Source organism: Oncorhynchus mykiss, chromosome 26, assembly GCF_057628025.1.
Source record: "Oncorhynchus mykiss isolate SJ-2025 chromosome 26, ASM5762802v1, whole genome shotgun sequence".
NCBI classification, from domain to species: Eukaryota; Metazoa; Chordata; class Actinopteri; order Salmoniformes; family Salmonidae; genus Oncorhynchus; species Oncorhynchus mykiss.
The window spans coordinates 31,517,696-31,539,247 of NC_143047.1; the positions used below are offsets into that span (position 1 = coordinate 31,517,696).

The window sequence follows — 21,552 nt, forward strand, 5'->3', positions numbered from 1 at the left end:
TGACAACTAACTAGCCAGCTGATTCGCTCTGGAGGAATGTCCGGTTCTTTTGCATTTGAATCACATTCCATTGAGTGACTCCTGCTGCGCATAGAGTAACTTAACTATGATGCAAGTTAGCTACTCTATGTGGTCTGACTTACTGTAAGTGCCCATTTAAAATGGCATATTTTTCACTAGGCTTAATTCCATGACAGTATATGGCACCATAGTTTAGGCCACAGAAGGCTGCCATCTAGTATACTGCAGGGTAGTGTTTTCAGCTGGCTATTTCTTGAACTGAGTTGTTGGTTAAGGGCTTGACAGTAAGCATTTCACAGTAAGGTCGACACCTGTTGTAATCGGCGCGTGTGACAAATAAAATGTGATTTGATTTGGATGAAGTCCTCCTGTGTCACCATCAGATGCCACATAGGCTGAATTTTGGTCCACAGTGATGTGAGGACGGTGCATGGGAGATTCAAGGACCCAAGATGGTTTCATGCTTGTGACTTTAATATATTTTTCAAAATGTAGTGTACATGCACACACTCCAGCTCGCTCATCCACCCACCACTCTGTATTGCTCCCTCTCTTGCCCCCTCCCATTCAACAACAGTGAAAGAACAATACAACTTCTCTCTTTCCAGCTGAGAATGTTAGAAGACAATGAATCAGAGACAAAAGCTTGAATGGACAAAGGGTTTGATGGTTGATGGCCCAGTAGTCCCACCCAGTTTTACCAGGCCAGTGCTGCCCTGGCTTTTTCACCACACATCTGGAGCTGAGCTCCACTTATAGGAGCAATTAGGGTTAAGTCAAATCAAATCAAATGTATTTATATAGCCCTTTGTACATCAGCTGATATCTCAAAGTGCTGTACAGAAACCCAGCCTAAAACCCCAAACAGCAAGCAATGCAGGTGTAGAAGCACGGTGGCTAGGAAAAACTCCTTAGAAAGCCTGGTTCCTCTCTAGGTTTCTTCCTAGGTTTTGGCCTATGTGGGGTGGCCAGTCCTCTTCTGGCTGTGCCGGGTGGAGATTATAACAGAACATGGCCAAGATGTTCAAATGTTCATAAATGACCAGCATGGTCCAATAATAATAAGGCAGAACAGTTGAAACTGGAGCAGCAGCACGGCCAGGTGGACTGGGGACAGCAAGGAGTCATCATGTCAGGTAGTCCTGAGGCATGGTTCTAGGGCTCAGGTCCTCCGAGAGAGAGAAAGAGAGAATTAGAGAGAGCACACTTAAATTCACACAGGACACCGAATAGGACAGGAGAAGTACTCCAGATATAACAAACTGACCCTAGCCCCCCGACACATAAACTACTGCAGCATAAATACTGGAGGATGAGACAGTGCCTTGCTCTAGGGCACATCTACAGATTTTTCACCTAGTCGGCTCGGGATTCAAACCAGCGAACTTTCAGGGTGACTGACCTTACCCTCTAACCGCTAGGCTACCTGCTAATGCATCTTCCATAATCGCTGCTATTCTCTCTCTTCCTCGCTCTAACACGCATACACACACACACGCCAACCTGCAGCCTTTTCCACAATCGCTGCTATTCTCACTCACATCCCAGGCGCTAATCAATCAATCACATACAACTCAGTTTGAACAAACAACCTACACCTTCACACCAGCGGAATGGAGAATGGCACCCAGAGTTAAAGGGCCTTCCTGGCTGAGTCTTCCCCCAGCCAGGGCACACATATTGGGAGGTTTGGAGTCTCTTTTCCCTGGTGGACTAGGGCTGGAGTCCTATAGCAACTGACTCTGTTGTAGCTAGTTGTGTAATTGGCTTATCCTGGTTGGGCCACCGTCCTCACTCCTCACCTGATCCTCTCAGGCCTAATCCTGTAACTGTCTCCCCTGTCACGTATAGCCAGGCCTACCTCCTGTAACATCACCTATAGCCAGGCCTACCTCCTGTAACGTCACCTATAGCCAGGCCTACCTCCTGTAACGTCACCCATAGCCAGGTCTACCTCCTGTAACGTCACCTATAGCCAGGCCTACCTCCTGTAATGTCACCTATAGCTAGCCAGGCCTACTTCCTGTAACATCCCTCGTAGAAAGTAACCAACCCCCTCACCCCGCCCCTCACCTAAAGTTAAAATTTACCAACCTCTCCTCTATCAGCATCCTTGTCATCTAAAGTAACACAACCAACCCCTCTGTTTTGTGTAACTAACTTCACCTAATTATCTAAAGTAACCAGCTCTCTTTAGAGTAGTCCTAACCATCAACCCTCATATGGAAACAAAGCATGGTTCATTTAAAATGTCATATTTTTCACTAGGCTTAATTCCATGACAGTATATGGCACCACAGTTTAGGCCACAGAAGGCTGCCATCTAGTATACTGCAGGGTATTGTTTTCAGCTGGCTACGTCACCCCTAGCGCTCTGTGTTGACCAGTCAGGACCCCTGGATCTATCAGATGTCAGCCCACACTGCCCACGGACAGTACAGTAGCACTGGGAAACAATGGCGGTGTGTGTGGTGTGTGTTCACTGCTGTACTGATGCTGAATTCATACATTCCGACCCTGTCTGGGAGAATGGAGTGTCTTTGTGTCGTGAACTCGTGTCAACTCTCCCTCTTCCTTTCCTCCTCTCAGAATGAAAGGGGCGAATGAGGTTGATCTATCCTCTGACCGCAGCTGCCCGCCCCAGTGATAGGTCTGGACTCCATCTCAAATGGCACCCTATTGGGCTCTGGTCAAAAATAGTGCTCTATGAAGGGAATAGGGTGCCATTTGGGACTCAAGCAGCAAGTCCCGATGTGTCAGCTGGGTAGGAAGGCCTGTGATTCAGTCAACATGATGTCAATGGTCAGTTTTGATAAGAGGTGAACCTAGATAAACAGTCCAATGGTCATGACTTAGTAGTCAGACCCAGTTCAGTGTTTCCATATCAGTGTTGAAAGTCCCCTGAAGCAGCATTCATCAGGACTACAAACAAACATGAATTCAATTGATAGCAAAATGTGATTTGGTCGGAGCAACAGAGCAGGGTGGGGGGATGAGGAGAGGGAACAGTGGGGAGGGGTTGTAGAGATGGTCTGTGTTTCTTCAGTTTCACCCAGAACCCACCCAGGCCCACCCATCCAGACAGACAGACAGACAGACAAGTAAAAGCTCATTGAGAGTGCTTTGACTACATTCCTTTAAGACACTGAGCTGTTGACCTGTTGTAAATATTTCCCAGCTTAGACCCAGGCTGTCACCCTGTTGCTGTCCCATCTAGTGGCCTACTGTATCTTTCCACTCTTCCAATCCACTGATGATACCAATACTAGAGCAGTAGGCTGCATCTCATCTGACCTATCCAAACCCTGGAGGACATTGTTTCAAACAATGGATAATTGTCATCCTTTGTATTTTATTTTCAGAGAGGCCTCTGTTGATTTGACATGGTACTGTGGTTTGTGATGTGTCGGCTAGCTGTACAGGTATGTTTGACACATACTTTGTGACACACATTTTATGATGGATATTTTATGACTAGAGGTCGACCGATTAATTAGGGCCGATTTCAAGTTTTCATAATCGGAAATCTGTATTTTTGGGCCGGTTTAAATTTTTTTATATATATATATTTTTTTCAATTTTATTATTATACATTTTTTAATTTACACCTTTTATTTAATATTTTTAACTTGGCAAGTCAGTTAAGAACACATTCTTATTTTCAATGACGGCCTAGAAACGGTGGGTTAACTGCCTCGTTCAGGGGCAGAACGACAGATTTTCACCTTGTCATCTCGGCGGATCCAATCTTGCAACCTTACAGTTAACTAGTCCAACGCAATAACGACCTGCCTCTCTCTCGTTGCACTCCACAAGGAGACTGCCTGTTACGCGAATGCAGTAAGACAAGGTAAGTTGCTAGCTAGCATTAAACTTATCTTATAAAAAACAATCAATCATAATCACTAGTTAACTACACATGGTTGATGATATTACTAGATATTATCTAGCATGTCCTGCGTTGCATATAATCTGACTGAGCATACAAGTATCTAAGTATCTGACTGAGCGGTGGTAGGCAGAAGCAGGCGCGTAAACATTCATTCAGATAGCACTCTCGTGCGTTTTGCCAGCAGCTCTTCGTTGTGCGTCAAGCATTGCGCTGTTTATGACTTCAAACATATCAACTCCCGAGATGAGGCTGGTGTAACCGAAGTGAAATGGCTGGCTAGTTAGCGCGCGCTAATAGCGTTTCAAACTTCACTCGCTCTGAGCCTTGGGGTGGTTGTTTCCCTTGCTCTGCATGGGTAACGCTGCTTTGATGTGGTGGCTGTTGTCGTTGTGTTGCTGGTTCGAGCCCAGGAAGGAGCGAGGAGAGGGACAGAAGCTATACTGTTACACTGGCAATACTAATGTGACTATAAGAACATCCAATAGTCAACGGTTAATTAAATACTAATGGTATAGAGGGAAATAGTCCTATAATTCCTATAATAACTACAACCTAAAACTTCTTACCTGGGAATATTGAAGACTCATGTTAAAAGGAACCACCAGCTTTCATATGTTCTCATGTCTGAGCAAGGAACTGAAACGTTAGCTTTCTTACATAGAGCATATTGCACTTTTACTTTCTTCTCCAACACTTTGTTTTTGCATTATTTAAACCAAATTGAACATGTTTCATTATTTACTTGAGGCTAAATTTATTTTATTGATGTATTACATTAAGTTAAAATAAGTGTTCATTCAGTATTATTATTATTACAAATACATTTAAAAAATAAAATAAAATCGGCCGATTAATCGGTATCGGCCTTTTTGGTTCTCCAATAATTAGTATAGGCGTTGACAAATCATAATCGGTCGACCTCTATTTATGACCTGTATTATTTTGACATTTCATCACAGCCTTCCTCCCCTCCACAACCACGCACACCATACACACACACACACACACACACATACCACACCCACACACATACCACACCCACACACATACCACACCCACACACACACCACACCCACACACACACACACACATACACACCACATACACACCACACACACCACATACACACCACACACACACATACATACCACACACACACATACATACCACACACACACATACATACCACACGCACACATACATACATACCACACGCACACATACATACATACCACACGCACACATACATACCACACGCACAAATACATACCACACGCACACATACATACCACACGCACACATACATACCACACACACACGCATACATACCACACACACGCATACCACAAACCACCACCTCCTCTGTCCCTGTGGCATGATGGCAATAGAGGTAGGCCCCCAGAATGAAATAGAACAATTGAATTAAAGGATCTTTATGGGTAGGCTGTGTCCTAGTTGACGTTGTCTTTAGAGACCTTATGTAACACATAGTTAGCTACTAGCGTAATCTCTCTGGGAAGAATGAGCAGCTAAATATAGCTGGCCCATAAAGTCCTCCTGAAGATGCTGGGTGACTGAGTCATTACCACCCCAGCTCTGCTGGTTGCTCTCTGGTGGCTCTGAGGTGAAGTTTCCCCTAGGTACAGATCTAGGATCAGCTTCCCCTCCCCCAATCCTAACCTAAACCAATAGTGGGGGAAATGCAAAACTAACTCAAGATCAGCATCTAAGGGGCACCTTCAGGGCCAGACTTGGACCAGGCAGGGCCATAGGAAAGGAATGTCTCAGGACAGAATGCTGATGGTAGGAGTGCTACCTAGTGTTTAATGTTAGTGGTAGCGGGTAGGGAGAGGGGCAACATTTTTTTACCAATGAAGCATAACAGTTCCAAGGCACTCCCTAAAAATGCTGTGTTGTGTTGGCCTAACTTAATAGGAAGGGTTGGGCTGAAAGCACAGGTATTGGACTGTGTGTTCTAAGGCCCTCAGTCAGTCATGTTCTCAGAGTACAAGGAAACAGTACTCTGTTCTCCACACCACTCTGATCTGATCAGTGTCAGACCAACCAGGAAGTGTTTCTATTGCACCAGGTTACATGTTGCTGTGTCTGTCTGCTACACTCACACGTCCCCTGATCACACTGCTCTAAGGTCAACACTTTGTTATGCTTTCATCGTCTGTGACCGACTTGGCACCCTATTCCCTATAGAAGTAAGTAGCCTTGTCCACATTAAAACAGCCCATATCGCCTGCTTCGTTAGGCAGCTTGATGTACTGTAGGTAGCCAGGTAGCCTAGTGGTTAGTCTAGTGGCTTATGGTTACTAGTTCAGCCAGTAACCGAAAGGTTGCTAGATCAAATCCCCAAACTGACAAGGTAAAAATCTGTCGTTCTGCCTCTGAACAAGGCAGTTAATCCACTGTTCCTAGGCCGTCATTGTAAATAAGAACCAATTCCTAACTGTCTTGCCTACTTAAACAAAGGTTACATTTTAAAAAATACCCCTGGGCAGGATGCTATTCTATGTGCCCTGGTCAAAGTAGTTCACTATTGTAATAAGGTGTATTTTCAGAGAGCAGCCATTGACTCCAACTCTCCATTCTTAGACCCAGTGAAAAGTTGTTTCTCTTGTTGCCAGTTTCATTTGTCGTGAAGGAACCAGTTCTGTTTTGGCTGTGTCGTGGAGATGTTGCCAGATGAAGTCATGAGTTATGTTAATAATTAGTCTAGCCTTGGCACCCTATTCTATTCTCGCTGGGTGAAGCAGCGAGCTGCTCCTTAGGTAACATGCCTACTCAGACTTTGTGGTCCAGTCATATAGCTTAGCCTAATATGGGTTCACTTTAACTGCTCTTATTTTGGCACAAAAGTGAGAGGTCTATCACTCCTGAGTCTGTCTGGTGCGTTGCGAGGTGATCCTGTCCCGTCAGGTCCTCTCCTGTCAGGTCAGGTCCTGTCCTCTCCTGTCAGGTCAGGTCCTGTCCTCTCCTGTCAGGTCACAGGTCCTGTCCTCTCCTGTCAGGTCACAGGTCCTGTCCTCTCCTGTCAGGTCACAGGTCCTGTCCTCTCCTGTCAGGTCACAGGTCCTGTCCTCTCCTGTCAGGTCACAGGTCCTGTCCTCTCCTGTCAGGTCACAGGTCCTGTCCTCTCCTGTCAGGTCAGGTCCTGTCCTCTCCTGTCCGGTCCTGTCCGGTCAGGTCCTGTCCTGTCCGGTCAGGTCCTCTCCTGTCCTGTCCTCTCCTGTCCTGTCCTCTCCTGTCCTGTCCTCTCCTGGCCAGTCAGGTCCTGTCCTCTCCTGTCCAGTCAAGTCCTGTCCTCTCCTGTCCAGTCAGGTCCTGTCCTCTCCTGTCCAGTCAAGTCCTGTCCTCTCCTGTCCAGTCAAGTCCTGTCCTCTCCTGTCCAGTCAGGTCCTGTCTGACTGCCTCTGTCTCTCCTTGCAGGATGTGAAACTGTCAGCCGAAGTGGAGCCGTTTATCCCTCAAAAGAAAGGTCTGGAAGGAGCGCTGGTCACCATGAGCTTGTCTGGAGGAGAAGGAGGAGGGGGGGTAGAGCCCACCCCAATCCCCAGCTACCTCATCACCTGTTACCCTTTTGTCCAGGAGAACCAACCCAACAGGTAGACACATCACCCTACACCCTACATCTTATAGTCCCTAGATCCTGCAGCCTACACACTAAGGGCAGGCTTTTGTCCAGGAGAACCAACCCAACAGGTAGACACATCACCCTACACCCTACATCTTATAGTCCCTAGATCCTGCAGCCTACACACTAAGGGCAGGCTTTTGTCCAGGAGAACCAACCCAACAGGTAGACACATCACCCTACACCCTACATCTTATAGTCCCTAGATCCTGCAGCCTACACACTAAGGGCAGGCTTTTGTCCAGGAGAACCAACCCAACAGGTAGACACATCACCCTACACCCTACATCTTATAGTCCCTAGATCATGCAGCCTACACACTAAGGGCAGGTTTCCTGGACACAGATTAAACCTAGTCCTGGATTAAAAAACATATTCAATGGGGAATTTCTGAGCACATATCTTTTCATTCAAAACTAGGCTTAATCTGTGTCTGGTAATCTGACCCTAAGAGCCTGAGGTGCGACTGTCACTGATATAATCTGTATTGGAACTACCCAGCCTCTGTCCCTGAGCCGCTGACAGTTAGCCTAGCATTAGCTCGGAAAGAATCTCTATGGAGTCCAGGAATATTCCTGTTTCTGACCCTCCTCCAGGAATGTGCCTGTGCCCATGTCAGTGGGAAAACTGATGGGGTCTTCCTTCTGATTCACCTAAGGAAACCCCCATATACCGTGTGAGTGTTACACACAGCTAGGCTGTGAATGATCAGTTACCACCCAGGGATGTGATCAGGGCAGAAAAATATACCAGGCACTCTGATTTTTAAAAAAACACAACAAAAACAGATGACCTTGCTTTGTAACGTTTCTAAAAAACAAGAAATGTGATATTACTCTTTCATTTTTTGTGACTGGATTTTTTAACCAAAATAGACAAATTGTTGAGTTGGCCCTTTAAGGGCGGGAGGTTACCTTGGTGTGTGAGATTTGGCATCTGACTCTTTGCTATCAGTTGAAGCAACAGACTCAAACTAATGTTGAAAAACTACTGTACTTGTGAGCAAAACAATGTAAATAGCCAAGGAACACGAGGACAAAGTCTCACTTTGTAGACGTTTGTGGAAAGTAGACCAACTTTTATGCCTGTGCACAGTGCCTCCAAAAATGAATCTATCAGCATTTCACTCAGTGAGCTCAGCTGTGCCAGATGGGACATACAGTTGAAGTCAGAAGTTTACATACACCTTAGCCAAATACATTTAAACTCAGTTTTTCACAATTTCTGACATTTAATCATAGTAAAATTTCCCTCTCTTATGTCAGTTAGGATCACCACTTTATTTTAATGTGAAATGTCAGAATAATAGTAGAGAATTATTTATTTCAGATTTTATTTCTTTCATCACATTCCCAGTGGGTTTACATACACTGAATTAGTATTTGGTAGCATTGCCTTTAAATTGTTTAACTAAGGTCAAATGTTTCAGGTAGCCTTCCACAATAAGTTGGGTGAATTTTGGCCCATTCCTCCTGACAGAGCTGGTGTAACTGAGTCAGGTTTGTAGGCCTCCTTGCTCATACACTCTTTTTCAGTTCTGCCCACACATTTTCTACAGGATTGAGATCAGGGCTTTGTGATGGCCACTCCAATACCTTGATTTTGTTGTCCTGAAGCCATTTTACAACTTTGGAAGTATTCTTGGGGTCATTGTCCATTTGGAAGACTAATTTGTGACCAAGCTTTAACTTCCTGACTGATGTCTTGAGATGTTGCTTCAATATATCCACATAATTTCCCCTCCTCATGATGCCATCTATTTTGTGAAGTGCACCAGTCCCTCCTGCAGCAAAGCACCCCCAAAACATGATGCTGCCACCCCCGTGCTTCACGGTTGGGATGGTGTTCTTCGGCTTGCAAGCATCCCCCTTTTTCCTCCAAACATAGTGATGGTCATTATGGCCAAACAGTTCTATTTTTGTTTCATCAGACTAGAGGACATTTCTCCAAAAAATACGATCTTTGTCCCCATGTGCAGTTGCAAACGGTAGTCTGGCTTTTTATGGCGGTTTTGGAGTAGATGAACCAGACTTGTGGAGGTCTACACTTTTTTTTTCCTGACGTCTTGGCTGATGGGCGGCAGGGTAGCCTAGTGGTTAGAGCGTTGGACTAGTAACCGGAAGGTTGCAAGTTCAAACCCCCGAGCTGACAAGGTAAAAATCTGTCGTTCTGCCCCTGAACAGGCAGTTAACCCACTGTTCTAGGCCGTCATTGAAAATAGGAATTTGTTCTTAACTGACTTGTCCAGTTAAATAAAGGTAAACTAAAAATCAAATGTATTTTGATTTTCCCATGATGTCAAGCAAAGAGGCACTGAAATACATCTACAGGTACACCTCCAATTGACGCAAATCAGAAGCTTCTAAAGCCATGACATTTTCTGGAATTCTCCAATCTGTTTAAAGGAACAGCCAACTTAGTGTATGTAAACTTCTGACCCACTGGAATTGTGATACCATGAATTATAAGTGAAATAATCTGTCTGTAAACAATTGTTAGAAAGATTACTTGTGTCAAGCACAAAGTAGATGTCCTAACCAACTTGCCAAAACTATAGTTTGTTAACAAGACATTTGTGGAGTGGTTGAAACACTTAGGTTGGAGTCATTAAAACTCGTTTATGTAAACTTCAGACTTCAACTGTAGGATTGATATTTCTTTGTGGAATTAGCAGCTTTGAAACAAAATAGTTGTAATACTTTAAAAACAGATACTGCAACATTTTCTGAACACTAACTCACATGTGTTCATACTTGACTTTGGACTTTTTATTCAGGAATGTAATGCTCCCACTGTAGAGCCCTGCACATTGACCAGCCAATGGGGTTGGTGGAATATACATTTTTACCCGCAGGTGTCGGGTGTTAATTTTATGCCCTGGGTGTGATTGAGAGCTGTCGACCTGTGTGTGTGTCCTGTGCATTTCTCTTTGTCAGGGGTGATCTGCCTCATGCTGCACGTTCGTTTCCTTCCTGTCTGTTTTGAATAGCAGGAAGTGGTCTCTCAAGACCACCGGCTGTGAAAATGTCAGCTGGATCCTTGTCAGCCACACACACACACAGTCAGCTCTACACTGATATCAGCAGTGTAACAAGCTTTGTCTTAGTTTGACACAGTTTTCTCTGGCCTCCTACGGGTATATTAGTCCTAATATGTTGCAGTATATTCATACAATCATCACTACACCAGTCATTTGTTCTCTCCCTCCCCTCTACAGACAACAGCACCCCATGTATAGCGGAGGAGGGGACCTGCGCTGGCAGCAGCCCAACCCCAGCCCAGGTGGTCCGTACCTAGCTTACCCCATCCTGTCCTCCCCCCAGCCTCCAGTCTCCAACGACTACACCTACTACCAGATCATGCCTGCACCCTGCCCCCCCATGATGGGCTTTTACCAGGTAGGTAGCTGAAATGTTAGGGGGTTAGAGGCAGACCAGTAGTCAGAAGGTTGCTAGTTCAAATCCTGGGCGAGAAGATAGAACAGGGAAGTGAATTAGCAACCCGGAGGGCTGCTGGTGTCAGATCTCAGGTACTATTCACCTTCAATGTGCCCTTTCGCTTGGTAGGTAGTGGAGTGTGTTGTTTTTGGGAGAAGAGGTTTACAAGACTAGTAGCCTGAAGAAATGGTTAGGAGAACAGAAGAAGTGGAGGATAAATGTTCATTGTCACAGGTACTATTCATTGTCAATGTGCCCTTTAGCATGGTAGGTAGTGGAGTATGTGTGAATGTTTGTCACAGATGGACAATACAGTTGTTCTGTTCCTCTACCAGCCCTTCCCAGGAACGTACGCCGGGCCCCTGCAGCCTGGCGTGGTAAACCCTATATCAGCTGACGTCAGCGAGAGACCGGCCCCTCTCGGACAGGCGTTTGGACTAGCTAATCAGAGAGGTGGGAGGGGCATGGTCAGACCTGCCGTTCTACCCAAGGTAAGAGGTTAGAGGTCAAACATGTTATTCTGCTGGTCTACCCTAATGCAAGGTGCTCAGGTCCATACTTCATTTTTACATTACTGATTACAATACATGTATCACTAGCCACTTTAAACTATGCCACTTTGTTTACATAGCCTACATTACTCATCTCATATGTTTATACTGTACTCAATACCATCTACTGCATCTTGCATATGCCGTTCTGTACCATCACTCATTCATATACAGTGCCTTGCGAAAGTATTCGGCCCCCTTGAACTTTGCGACCTTTTGCCACATTTCAGGCTTCAAACATAAAGATATAAAACTGTATTTTTTTGTGAAGAATCAACAACAAGTGGGACACAATCATGAAGTGGAACGACATTTATTGGATATTTCTAACTTATTTTAACAAATCAAAAACTGAAAAATTGGGCGTGCAAAATTATTCAGCCCCCTTAAGTTAATACTTTGTAGCGCCACCTTTTGCTGCGATTACAGCTGTAAGTCGCTTGGGGTATGTCTCTATCAGTTTTGCACATCGAGAGACTGAATTTTTTTCCCATTCCTCCTTGCAAAACAGCTCAAGCTCAGTGAGGTTGGATGGAGAGCATTTGTGAACAGCAGTTTTCAGTTCTTTCCACAGATTCTCGATTGGATTCAGGTCTGGACTTTGACTTGGCCATTCTAACACCTGGATATGTTTATTTTTGAACCATTCCATTGTAGATTTTGCTTTATGTTTTGGATCATTGTCTTGTTGGAAGACAAATCTCCGTCCCAGTCTCAGGTCTTTTGCAGACTCCATCAGGTTTTCTTCCAGAATGGTCCTGTATTTGGCTCCATCCATCTTCCCATCAATTTTAACCATCTTCCCTGTCCCTGCAGAAGAAAAGCAGGCCCAAACCATGATGCTGCCACCACCATGTTTGACAGTGGGGATGGTGTGTTCAGCTGTGTTGCTTTTACGCCAAACATAACGTTTGGCGTAAAAGTTCAATTTTGGTTTCATCTGACCAGAGCACCTTCTTCCACATGTTTGGTGTCTCTCCCAGGTGGCTTGTGGCAAACTTTAAACGACACTTTTTATGGATATCTTTAAGAAATGGCTTTCTTCTTGCCACTCTTCCATAAAGGCCAGATTTGTGCAATATATGACTGATTGTTGTCCTATGGACAGAGTCTCCCACCTCAGCTGTAGATCTCTGCAGTTCATCCAGAGTGATCATGGGCCTCTTGGCTGCATCTCTGATCAGTCTTCTCCTTGTATGAGCTGAAAGTTTAGAGGGACGGCCAGGTCTTGGTAGATTTGCAGTGGTCTGATACTCCTTCCATTTCAATATTATCGCTTGCACAGTGCTCCTTGGGATGTTTAAAGCTTGGGAAATCTTTTTGTATCCAAATCCGGCTTTAAACTTCTTCACAACAGTATCTCGGACCTGCCTGGTGTGTTCCTTGTTCTTCATGATGCTCTCTGCGCTTTTAACGGACCTCTGAGACTATCACAGTGCAGGTGCATTTATACGGAGACTTGATTACACACAGGTGGATTGTATTTATCATCATTAGTCATTTAGGTCAACATTGGATCATTCAGAGATCCTCACTGAACTTCTGGAGAGAGTTTGCTGCACTGAAAGTAAAGGGGCTGAATAATTTTGCACGCCCAATTTTTCAGTTTTTGATTTGTTAAAAAAGTTTGAAATATCCAATAAATGTCGTTCCACTTCATGATTGTGTCCCACTTGTTGTTGATTCTTCACAAAAAAATACAGTTTTATATCTTTATGTTTGAAGCCTGAAATGTGGCAAAAGGTCGCAAAGTTCAAGGGGGCCGAATACTTTCGCAAGGCACTGTATCTTTATGTACATATTCTTTATCCCTTTACACTTGTGTGTGTGTGTATAAGGTAGTAGTTTTGGAATTGTTAGTTAGATTACTCGTTGGTTATTACTGCATTGTCGGAACTAGAAGCACAAGCATTTCGCTACACTCGCATTAACATCTGCTAACCATGTGTATGTGACAAATACATTTGATTTGATCAATTAATACCATCAATGAATTCATTAATTAATACCATTAATTGGGTCGTATAACATCAATATACAAAATAATGTTTCATGTTATTATAGTCTATGTTCTATCAGCAGCAGCAGGTGGGGTTGTGTCAGTCCCTGAGGGCCAGAAGGCCCCCCATGAGGACTGTAGCTGTCCAGAAGGAGGTGTGTTCCTCGGGGCCAGATGGACGGACCAAGACAGTCCTACTGGTGGACGCTGCCCAACAGACTGGTACGTTTATAACCAGTAACATACTAGTACATTGTAGTACTAGTTGAGCCCAGGGTTTGACTCAGGTTTGCATTGCCAAACCCCTGTATACTGGTCTAAAGTATGTCCACAGATGAATGACGGGCCTAACTCTTCTCTAACTTCTGTACAGGGTTGTGTACTGACTGTATGTGCCTGACTGTGGTCTAAGCCTTCATTACGGTATAAAGGCTTTACATAATGAAACTACACAGTCAAACACAGAGCATCTAGATCCTACTGAGCTGAGAGAACAGGTTTACAATGATGACGCTTCATCATACTGAGACACTATGGCTACGTTTACACAGTCAACCACAGAGCATCTAGATCCTACTGAGCTTAGAACAGGTTTACAATGATGACGCTTCATCATACTGAGACACTATGGCTACGTTTACACAGTCAACCACAGAGCCACTAGATCCTACTGAGCTGAGAGAACAGGTTTACAATGATGACGCTTTATCATACTGAGACACTATGGCTACGTTTACACAGTCAACCACAGAGCCACTAGATCCTACTGAGCTGAGAGAACAGGTTTACAATGATGACGCTTTATCATACTGAGACACTATGGCTACGTTTACACAGTCAACCACAGAGCATCTAGATCCTACTGAGCTGAGAGAACAGGTTTACAATGATGACGCTTCATCATACTGAGACACTATGGCTACGTTTACACAGTCAACCACAGAGCATCTAGATCCTACTGAGCTGAGAGAACAGGTTTACAATGATGACGCTTCATCATACTGAGACACTATGGCTACGTTTACACAGTCAACCACAGAGCATCTAGATCCTACTGAGCTGAGAGAACAGGTTTACAATGATGACGCTTCATCATACTGAGACACTATGGCTACGTTTACACAGGCAGCCCAGTCTATTTATTTTCTTGACCTAATTGGTCTTTTGACCAATCAGATTAGCTCTGAAAAATATCTGATGTGAAAAAATCTGATGTGATTTGTCAAAAGACAAATTAGTGGAAAAAACATCACAACTGGGTTGCCTGTGTAAACGGAGCCTATGATACCCATCCTGCTGGGAAGACAGTAGGAATGTAGAGTTTCAGGTTGGAGAGGTCTACTCTGCACGTGTGCAGTACGTGTTGTCCTCTGTGATACCTCTGGCTGGGGGAATAATGCTACTTTTTATTTTTTTTAACCTTTATTTAACCAGGAAGGGCTCATTGAGATTAAAATCTCTTTTTCAAGAGCGCCCTGGCCAAGATATGCAGCACCAAGTCATTACAAAAAAATTACAGATAGACAACATGAAAAACTACAAGTAATCTAGTAAAAACCATTGAATTCACAAGAGTATAAAACAGCAAATTAAAAACATTGACAGGTCAGTGAATCAGCCTTAAAATCCTTCATCAGTGATTTAAAAACACCAATCGGGACAAGTTCTTCCAGTTTAAAAGTATTTTGTAAGGCGTTCCAAGACGATGGCGCAGAGTACGTAATAGCCCTTTTACCAAATTCAGTTCGGACATTTGGAACAGTTAGCAGGATAAAGTCCAGCGAACGAAGAGAGTACCCACCATATTTCTGAACAATAAAAATGCACAAATAAAAAGGTAGTAAACCCAAAATGGCTTTGTAAATAAAAGTATACCAGTGACTGAGCCTACGAGTGACTAGAGAAGGCCAGCCAACCCTGATATACAAAGTGCAGTGGTGCGTAAGGGTTTTAAAATAAATCTTAAAGTGCCATGGTAAAGAGTGTCAATTGATCTCAAACACTGAGCGGAAGCATTCATATATAAAATATCCCCATAGTCTAGTAAAGGCATAAATGTAGCTGATACTAGCCTCCTTCTGGCTTCAAAAGAAAAACAGGCCTTATTCCTAAAATAAAATCCCAATTTCAGCTTCAATTTTTTGTAAATTGTTGAATATGCAATTTAAAAAAGAGGCCGTCATCAATTAAAATTCCAATATATTTGTTACAACCTCAATCTCCTTGCCCTGACAGGTAGTAATAGGTGAAAGGTTCAGAGGTCTATTTCTTGCATTAGAAAACACCATTAGTTTAGTTTTGTCAGTATTGAGGATAAGCTTCAATTGATACAAGGTATGTTGAACAGTATAAAAAGCAGTTTGCAAGTTCTGGAAAGCTTTTGTAAGAGACGAGGCACAACAGTAAATAACAGTATCATCAGCATAAAAATGAGGTTGTGCATTTTGGACATTTTTGTCTAAATCATTTATATAAATAGTGAATAAGAGAGGACCAAGTACAGAGCCCTGGGACACACCATTCAAGACAGACAATTTAACAGACATAAGCCCATCAAATTGAGTGCACTGAGTTCTATCAGACAGATAGTTAGCAAACCATGCTACTGCATGCTCCGAAAGACCTACACTCGACAATCTCTGCCTTGGTATAGCATGATCAACTGTATCAAAAGCCTTAGAGGGATCAATAAAAAGTGATACACAGTGCTGTTTTTTTGTCAAGGGCTTCAGTGATATCATTTAAAACCTTCATGGCTGCTGTAATTGTGCTATGCTTCTTCCTGAAGCCCGATTGGTACATTGATAAAATAGAGTTAGTAAATAAAAACTATTTTAGCTGTTCACTTACAAGGGTTTCAAGTATTTTCACCAGAGGTGACAGCTTTGAGATTGGCCTATAATTATTTAAGAGTTGGATCTCCCCCTTTTAAAAGTGTTAGGACAAATGCTACTGAATGTGACTAAGAGTTAGCTCCATAATGAGATGAACATCACATTGGTTGTTAACCAGTAAAGGTGCAATAAGCATCTAAATGCTACTTCTCTGCTTGCCCCTGCGTCTGCCTGCTCTTTGGGGTCAAGGCCGGGTTACTGTAGAGCACTTTGGGACAACCGTTGATGTAAAAAAAAAAAGAAGGGCTTTAATAAATACATTTGGGGCTGGTTTCCTGGACCAAGATTATGTCTGGTCCTAGACTAAAAAGATATCTCCATTTAAATATCTCTTTAGTCCAAGGACGAGGCTTAATGTGTTGATAGATTGATCTGTGATATCTGTCTGCCTGTAGACTTCCCAGGGGACAATGCGTGTGGTCGTGGTGCGTCGGAACGGGAGCGGGCCAGCCCCCTGCTGTGGAAGAACCTTCCCCGGAGAAGGCGGGCCTCGCACCCTGCGGAGAGCTCCAGCGAGGCGGACATCGACAGCGACAGCGGATACTGCAGCCCCAAACACAACCAGCAGGCCCCGGGGGTTACGCAACACACTGCCCACGCTGCTATAGCTCCTACGGTAGGCCCTAACTCTAACCCGGTGTTAGACCCAACACTATACTGCTGTTTAGTACTGTGGTGTCCAACACAATGCCCACGCTGCTATAGCTCCTACGGTAGGCCCTAACTCTAACCCGGTGGTAGACCCAACACTATACTGCTGTTTAGTACTGTGGTGTCCAACACACTGCCCACGCTGCTATAGCTCCTACGGTAGGCCCTAACTCTAACCCGGTGTTAGACCCAACACTATACTGCTGTTTAGTACTGTGGTGTCCAACACAATGCCCACGCTGCTATAGCTCCTACGGTAGGCCCTAACTCTAACCTTAACCATTTACTACTTTATAGTACTGTTAACTACTGTAAACCCAAACACTACTGTAGCCCCGGGGCTCCACAACACTCGCCACAGCTCCTACGATGGTAGGCCCTATCCCTTACCCTAACTCTATAGTACTGTAGCCTCAAACACAAGGTAACCCTGACCCCAGACCTAGCTATAACCTGACCTTCACTTGCATGACTGAAGTGAAATATCTGACATGCTTCTTCCCTCTCTCTCTCCGTCTCTCTCTCTCTCCGTCTCTCTCTCTCTCCGTCTCTCTCTCTCTCTCTGTCTCTGTCTCTCTCTGTCTCTCTGTCTCTCTCTGTCTCTCTCTCTGTCTGTCTCTCTCTCTCTGTCCGTCTCTCTCTCTCTCTGTCTCTGTCTCTCTCTCTCTCTCTCTCTCTGTCTCTCTCTCTCTCTCTGTCTCTCTCTCTCTCTCTGTCTCTCTCTCTCTCTCTGTCTCTCTCTCTCTCTGTCTCTCTCTCTCTCTGTCTCTCTCTCTCTCTGTCTCTCTCTCTCTCTGTCTCTCTCTGTCTCTCTCTCTCGCTGTCTCTCTCTCTCTCTGTCTCTCTCTCTGTCTCTCTCTCTCTGTCTCTCTCTCTCTGTCTCTCTCTCTCTCTCTCTCTCTGTCTCTCTCTCTCTGTCTCTCTCTCTCTGTCTCTGTCTCTCTCTCTCTGTCTCTCTCTCTCTGTCTCTGTCTCTGTCTCTGTCTACAGGGAGTGGATGCAGGTGTAATGACAGGTAGGCTTGATTCATGATTCATCATTTGATTTCTGATAAGAGAGATGATTACATTGCCTTTCCCCTTGGCTGTGTCCTGTATTACCTTTCTCTCTCTCTGTGTGTGTGTAGCAGTAAGCTGGGTGAACGTAGCGTCTCAGGCCTCTCAGAGGCCGTGGTCAGACAACAGGACCACCCCGTTCCAACGGACAGGGAAGACCCCTGATCAGAGGAACTACTCGCAGGTACAATGGGCCTCACCTGAGGTAATCTTGACCTCACCTTGGCAACTGTAATTAAATCTCTGACTGACCCTCTCACCCCCAATGTCTCCCCCCCCCCCCCCCCCAGCAGGACTTCCATACAGGGTACTCAGGGGGGCGTGTCTGTTCTAACCCCACCCCCGCAGACAGTAACGGTGGTCTGCAGCAGAGACGCCTCCAGCCCGGACTGGGCCCTGGGACGGTGCTTGCTCCTGAGCCACTCTACTTTGAGGTGGGAGAAATCTACATGAAATTCTGTATTTGACAATATGCATTTGGAATCAAATCCTTACTTGAGATACAACTGTCATTTAAATCCTGTATCTCCATTAATAGGAGATTTCAGTTCTTCATGTATCTGTTTGTTTCCATCTTGGTCAGTGTGTATTAGGAGTTAGTGAGGCTGTAGATGTAGAGAAGGTATTGTGAAGGAGGTATTGTGTGAACTAGTCCTCAGTCAGTGTGTATTAGGAGTTAGTGAGGCTGTAGATGTAGAGAAGGTATTGTGAAGGAGGTATTGTGTGAACTAGTCCTCAGTCAGTGTGTATTAGGAGTTAGTGAGGCTGTAGATGTAGAGAAGGTATTGTGAAGGAGGTATTGTGTGAACTAGTCCTCAGTCAGTGTGTATTAGGAGTTAGTGAGGCTGTAGATGTAGAGAAGGTATTGTGAAGGAGGTATTGTGTGAACTAGTCCTCAGTCAGTGTGTATTAGGAGTTAGTGAGGCTGTAGATGTAGAGAAGGTATTGTGAAGGAGGTATTGTGTGAACTAGTCCTCAGTCAGTGTGTATTAGGAGTTAGTGAGGCTGTAGATGTAGAGAAGGTATTGTGAAGGAGGTATTGTGTGAACTAGTCCTCAGTCAGTGTGTATTAGGAGTTAGTGACGCTGTAGATGTAGAGAAGGTATTGTGAAGGAGGTATTGTGTGAACTAGTCCTCAGTGTGTATTAGGAGTTAGTGAGGCTGTAGATGTAGAGAAGGTATTGTGAAGGAGGTATTGTGTGAACTAGTCCTCAGTCAGTGTGTATTAGGAGTTAGTGAGGCTGTAGATGTAGAGAAGGTATTGTGAAGGAGGTATTGTGTGAACTAGTCCTCAGTCAGTGTGTATTAGGAGTTAGTGAGGCTGTAGATGTAGAGAAGGTATTGTGAAGGAGGTATTGTGTGAACTAGTCCTCAGTCAGTGTGTATTAGGAGTTAGTGACGCTGTAGATGTAGAGAAGGTATTGTGAAGGAGGTATTGTGTGAACTAGTCCTCAGTCAGTGTGTATTAGGAGTTAGTGAGGCTGTAGATGTAGAGAAGGTATTGTGAAGGAGGTATTGTGTGAACTAGTCCTCAGTCAGTGTGTATTAGGAGTTAGTGAGGCTGTAGATGTAGAGAAGGTATTGTGAAGGAGGTATTGTGTGAACTAGTCCTCAGTCAGTGTGTATTAGGAGTTAGTGAGGCTGTAGATGTAGAGAAGGTATTGTGAAGGAGGTATTGTGTGAACTAGTCCTCAGTCAGTGTGTATTAGGAGTTAGTGAGGCTGTAGATGTAGAGAAGGTATTGTGAAGGAGGTATTGTGTGAACTAGTCCTCAGTCAGTGTGTATTAGGAGTTAGTGAGGCTGTAGATGTAGAGAAGGTATTGTGAAGGAGGTATTGTGTGAACTAGTCCTCAGTCAGTGTGTATTAGGAGTTAGTGAGGCTGTAGATGTAGAGAAGGTATTGTGAAGGACGTATTGTGTGAACTAGTCCTCAGTCAGTGTATAATGGTATGTTAGAGCTGTACAAGTTAGGTGTTTGGTCAATTCTAAAGTCTGTTTCAGGATGAGGATGAGTTTCCAGAGCTGGTCTCAGGAGGGGCACAGAGGAACATCAAACCAGACCCTAACCCTTCCCAGAACCAACACCAGACCAAACTAACCAAGAACCTGGTGAGAGACCGGCTAATCCTTCCTTCCTTCCTCCCTCCCTTCCTTCCTTCCTTCCTTCCTTCCTTCCTTGAGAATTTCACTTGTTTTTTGGGGGGGTTTTTTGCACCAAAGTTAGTCAAGGTTGACCACAAAACAATCTATCCTCTCTCCAGCTGGATAACCTTCCAGAGAACTCTCCCATCAACATCGTCCAGACCCCTATCCCCATCACCACCTCCGTCCCCAAGAGGGCCAAGAGTCAGAGGAAGAAGGCCCTGGCCGCTGCCCTGGCTACAGCGCAGGAGTACTCTGAGATCAGCATGGAGCAGAGGAAACTACAGGTACCAGCATGCACTCTGTTAGCTTTCTAGGAAACTACAGGTACCAACATACAATATCTTAGCTAGCTAGGAAACTACAGATACCAGCATGCATATAATGTAAAAACGGTTGCTAGTTGTATTGTACTACTATGAGTGTGCTGAGCCAGTGTTGCTGTTCCCTGTAGGAGGCACTGACCAAAGCAGCAGGGAAGAAGAGTAAGACTCCAGTCCAGTTGGACCTGGGAGACATGCTGGCTGCTCTGGAGAAACAGCAGCAGGCCATGAAGGCTAGACAAATAACCAATACTAAACCACTGTCCTTCACAGGTACACACTGCACACACACACCGCACCCACACACACACCGCACCCACACACACACACACACACCGCACCCACACACACACACACACACACACACCGCACCCACACACACACACACACACCGCACCCACACACACACACCGCACCCCACACACACACACCGCACCCCACACACACACACACCGCACCCACACACACACCTCACCCACACACACACGGCACCCACACACACACGGCACCCACACACGCCCGGCACCCACACACACCGCACCCACACACGCCCCACACACACACACACCGCACCACACACACACATCGCACCCACACACACACACACACACCGCACCGCACCCACACACACAAACACGCACCGCACCCCCACACACACCGCACCCACGTACCGCACCCACGTACCGCACCACACGCACCGCACCACACACACACACCGCACCACACACACACACTCACCCACACACACACACGCACCACACACCGCACCCACACACACCACACACAGACAGACACACACACCGCACCGCACACACCGCACCGCACACACCGCACCCACACACCGCACCCACACACACACACCACACTGCACCCCACACACACCGCACCGCACACACCGCACCCCACCCACACACCGCACACACACACACACTGCACCCCACAC

General features: G+C 45.1%; 1 protein-coding gene across 16 annotated transcripts in view; it reads left to right on the forward strand.

Annotated features, from left to right (window-relative positions):
• The window catches only part of LOC110506138 (selenocysteine insertion sequence-binding protein 2-like), a 33,954-nt gene that overhangs the window by 2,082 nt on the left and 10,320 nt on the right, over positions 1-21,552 (forward strand). Inside the window, exons 2-12 of one of the 16 annotated variants that reach the window (XM_090222688.1) lie at positions 7,352-7,527; positions 10,774-10,954; positions 11,329-11,484; positions 13,609-13,765; positions 16,833-17,053; positions 18,079-18,103; positions 18,215-18,327; positions 18,434-18,577; positions 20,146-20,253; positions 20,406-20,573; positions 20,741-20,882. In XM_090222688.1, the coding sequence (XP_090078814.1) occupies positions 7,352-7,527; positions 10,774-10,954; positions 11,329-11,484; positions 13,609-13,765; positions 16,833-17,053; positions 18,079-18,103; positions 18,215-18,327; positions 18,434-18,577; positions 20,146-20,253; positions 20,406-20,573; positions 20,741-20,882 (1,591 nt within the window). Of the gene's footprint in view, positions 1-7,351; positions 7,528-7,757; positions 7,819-10,773; positions 10,955-11,122; positions 11,228-11,328; positions 11,485-13,608; positions 13,766-16,832; positions 17,054-18,078; positions 18,104-18,214; positions 18,328-18,433; positions 18,578-20,145; positions 20,254-20,405; positions 20,574-20,740; positions 20,883-21,552 lie in introns of those variants that run through there. The other 15 variants (XM_090222689.1, XM_090222690.1, XM_090222691.1 and 12 more) reach the window with 15 other exon arrangements.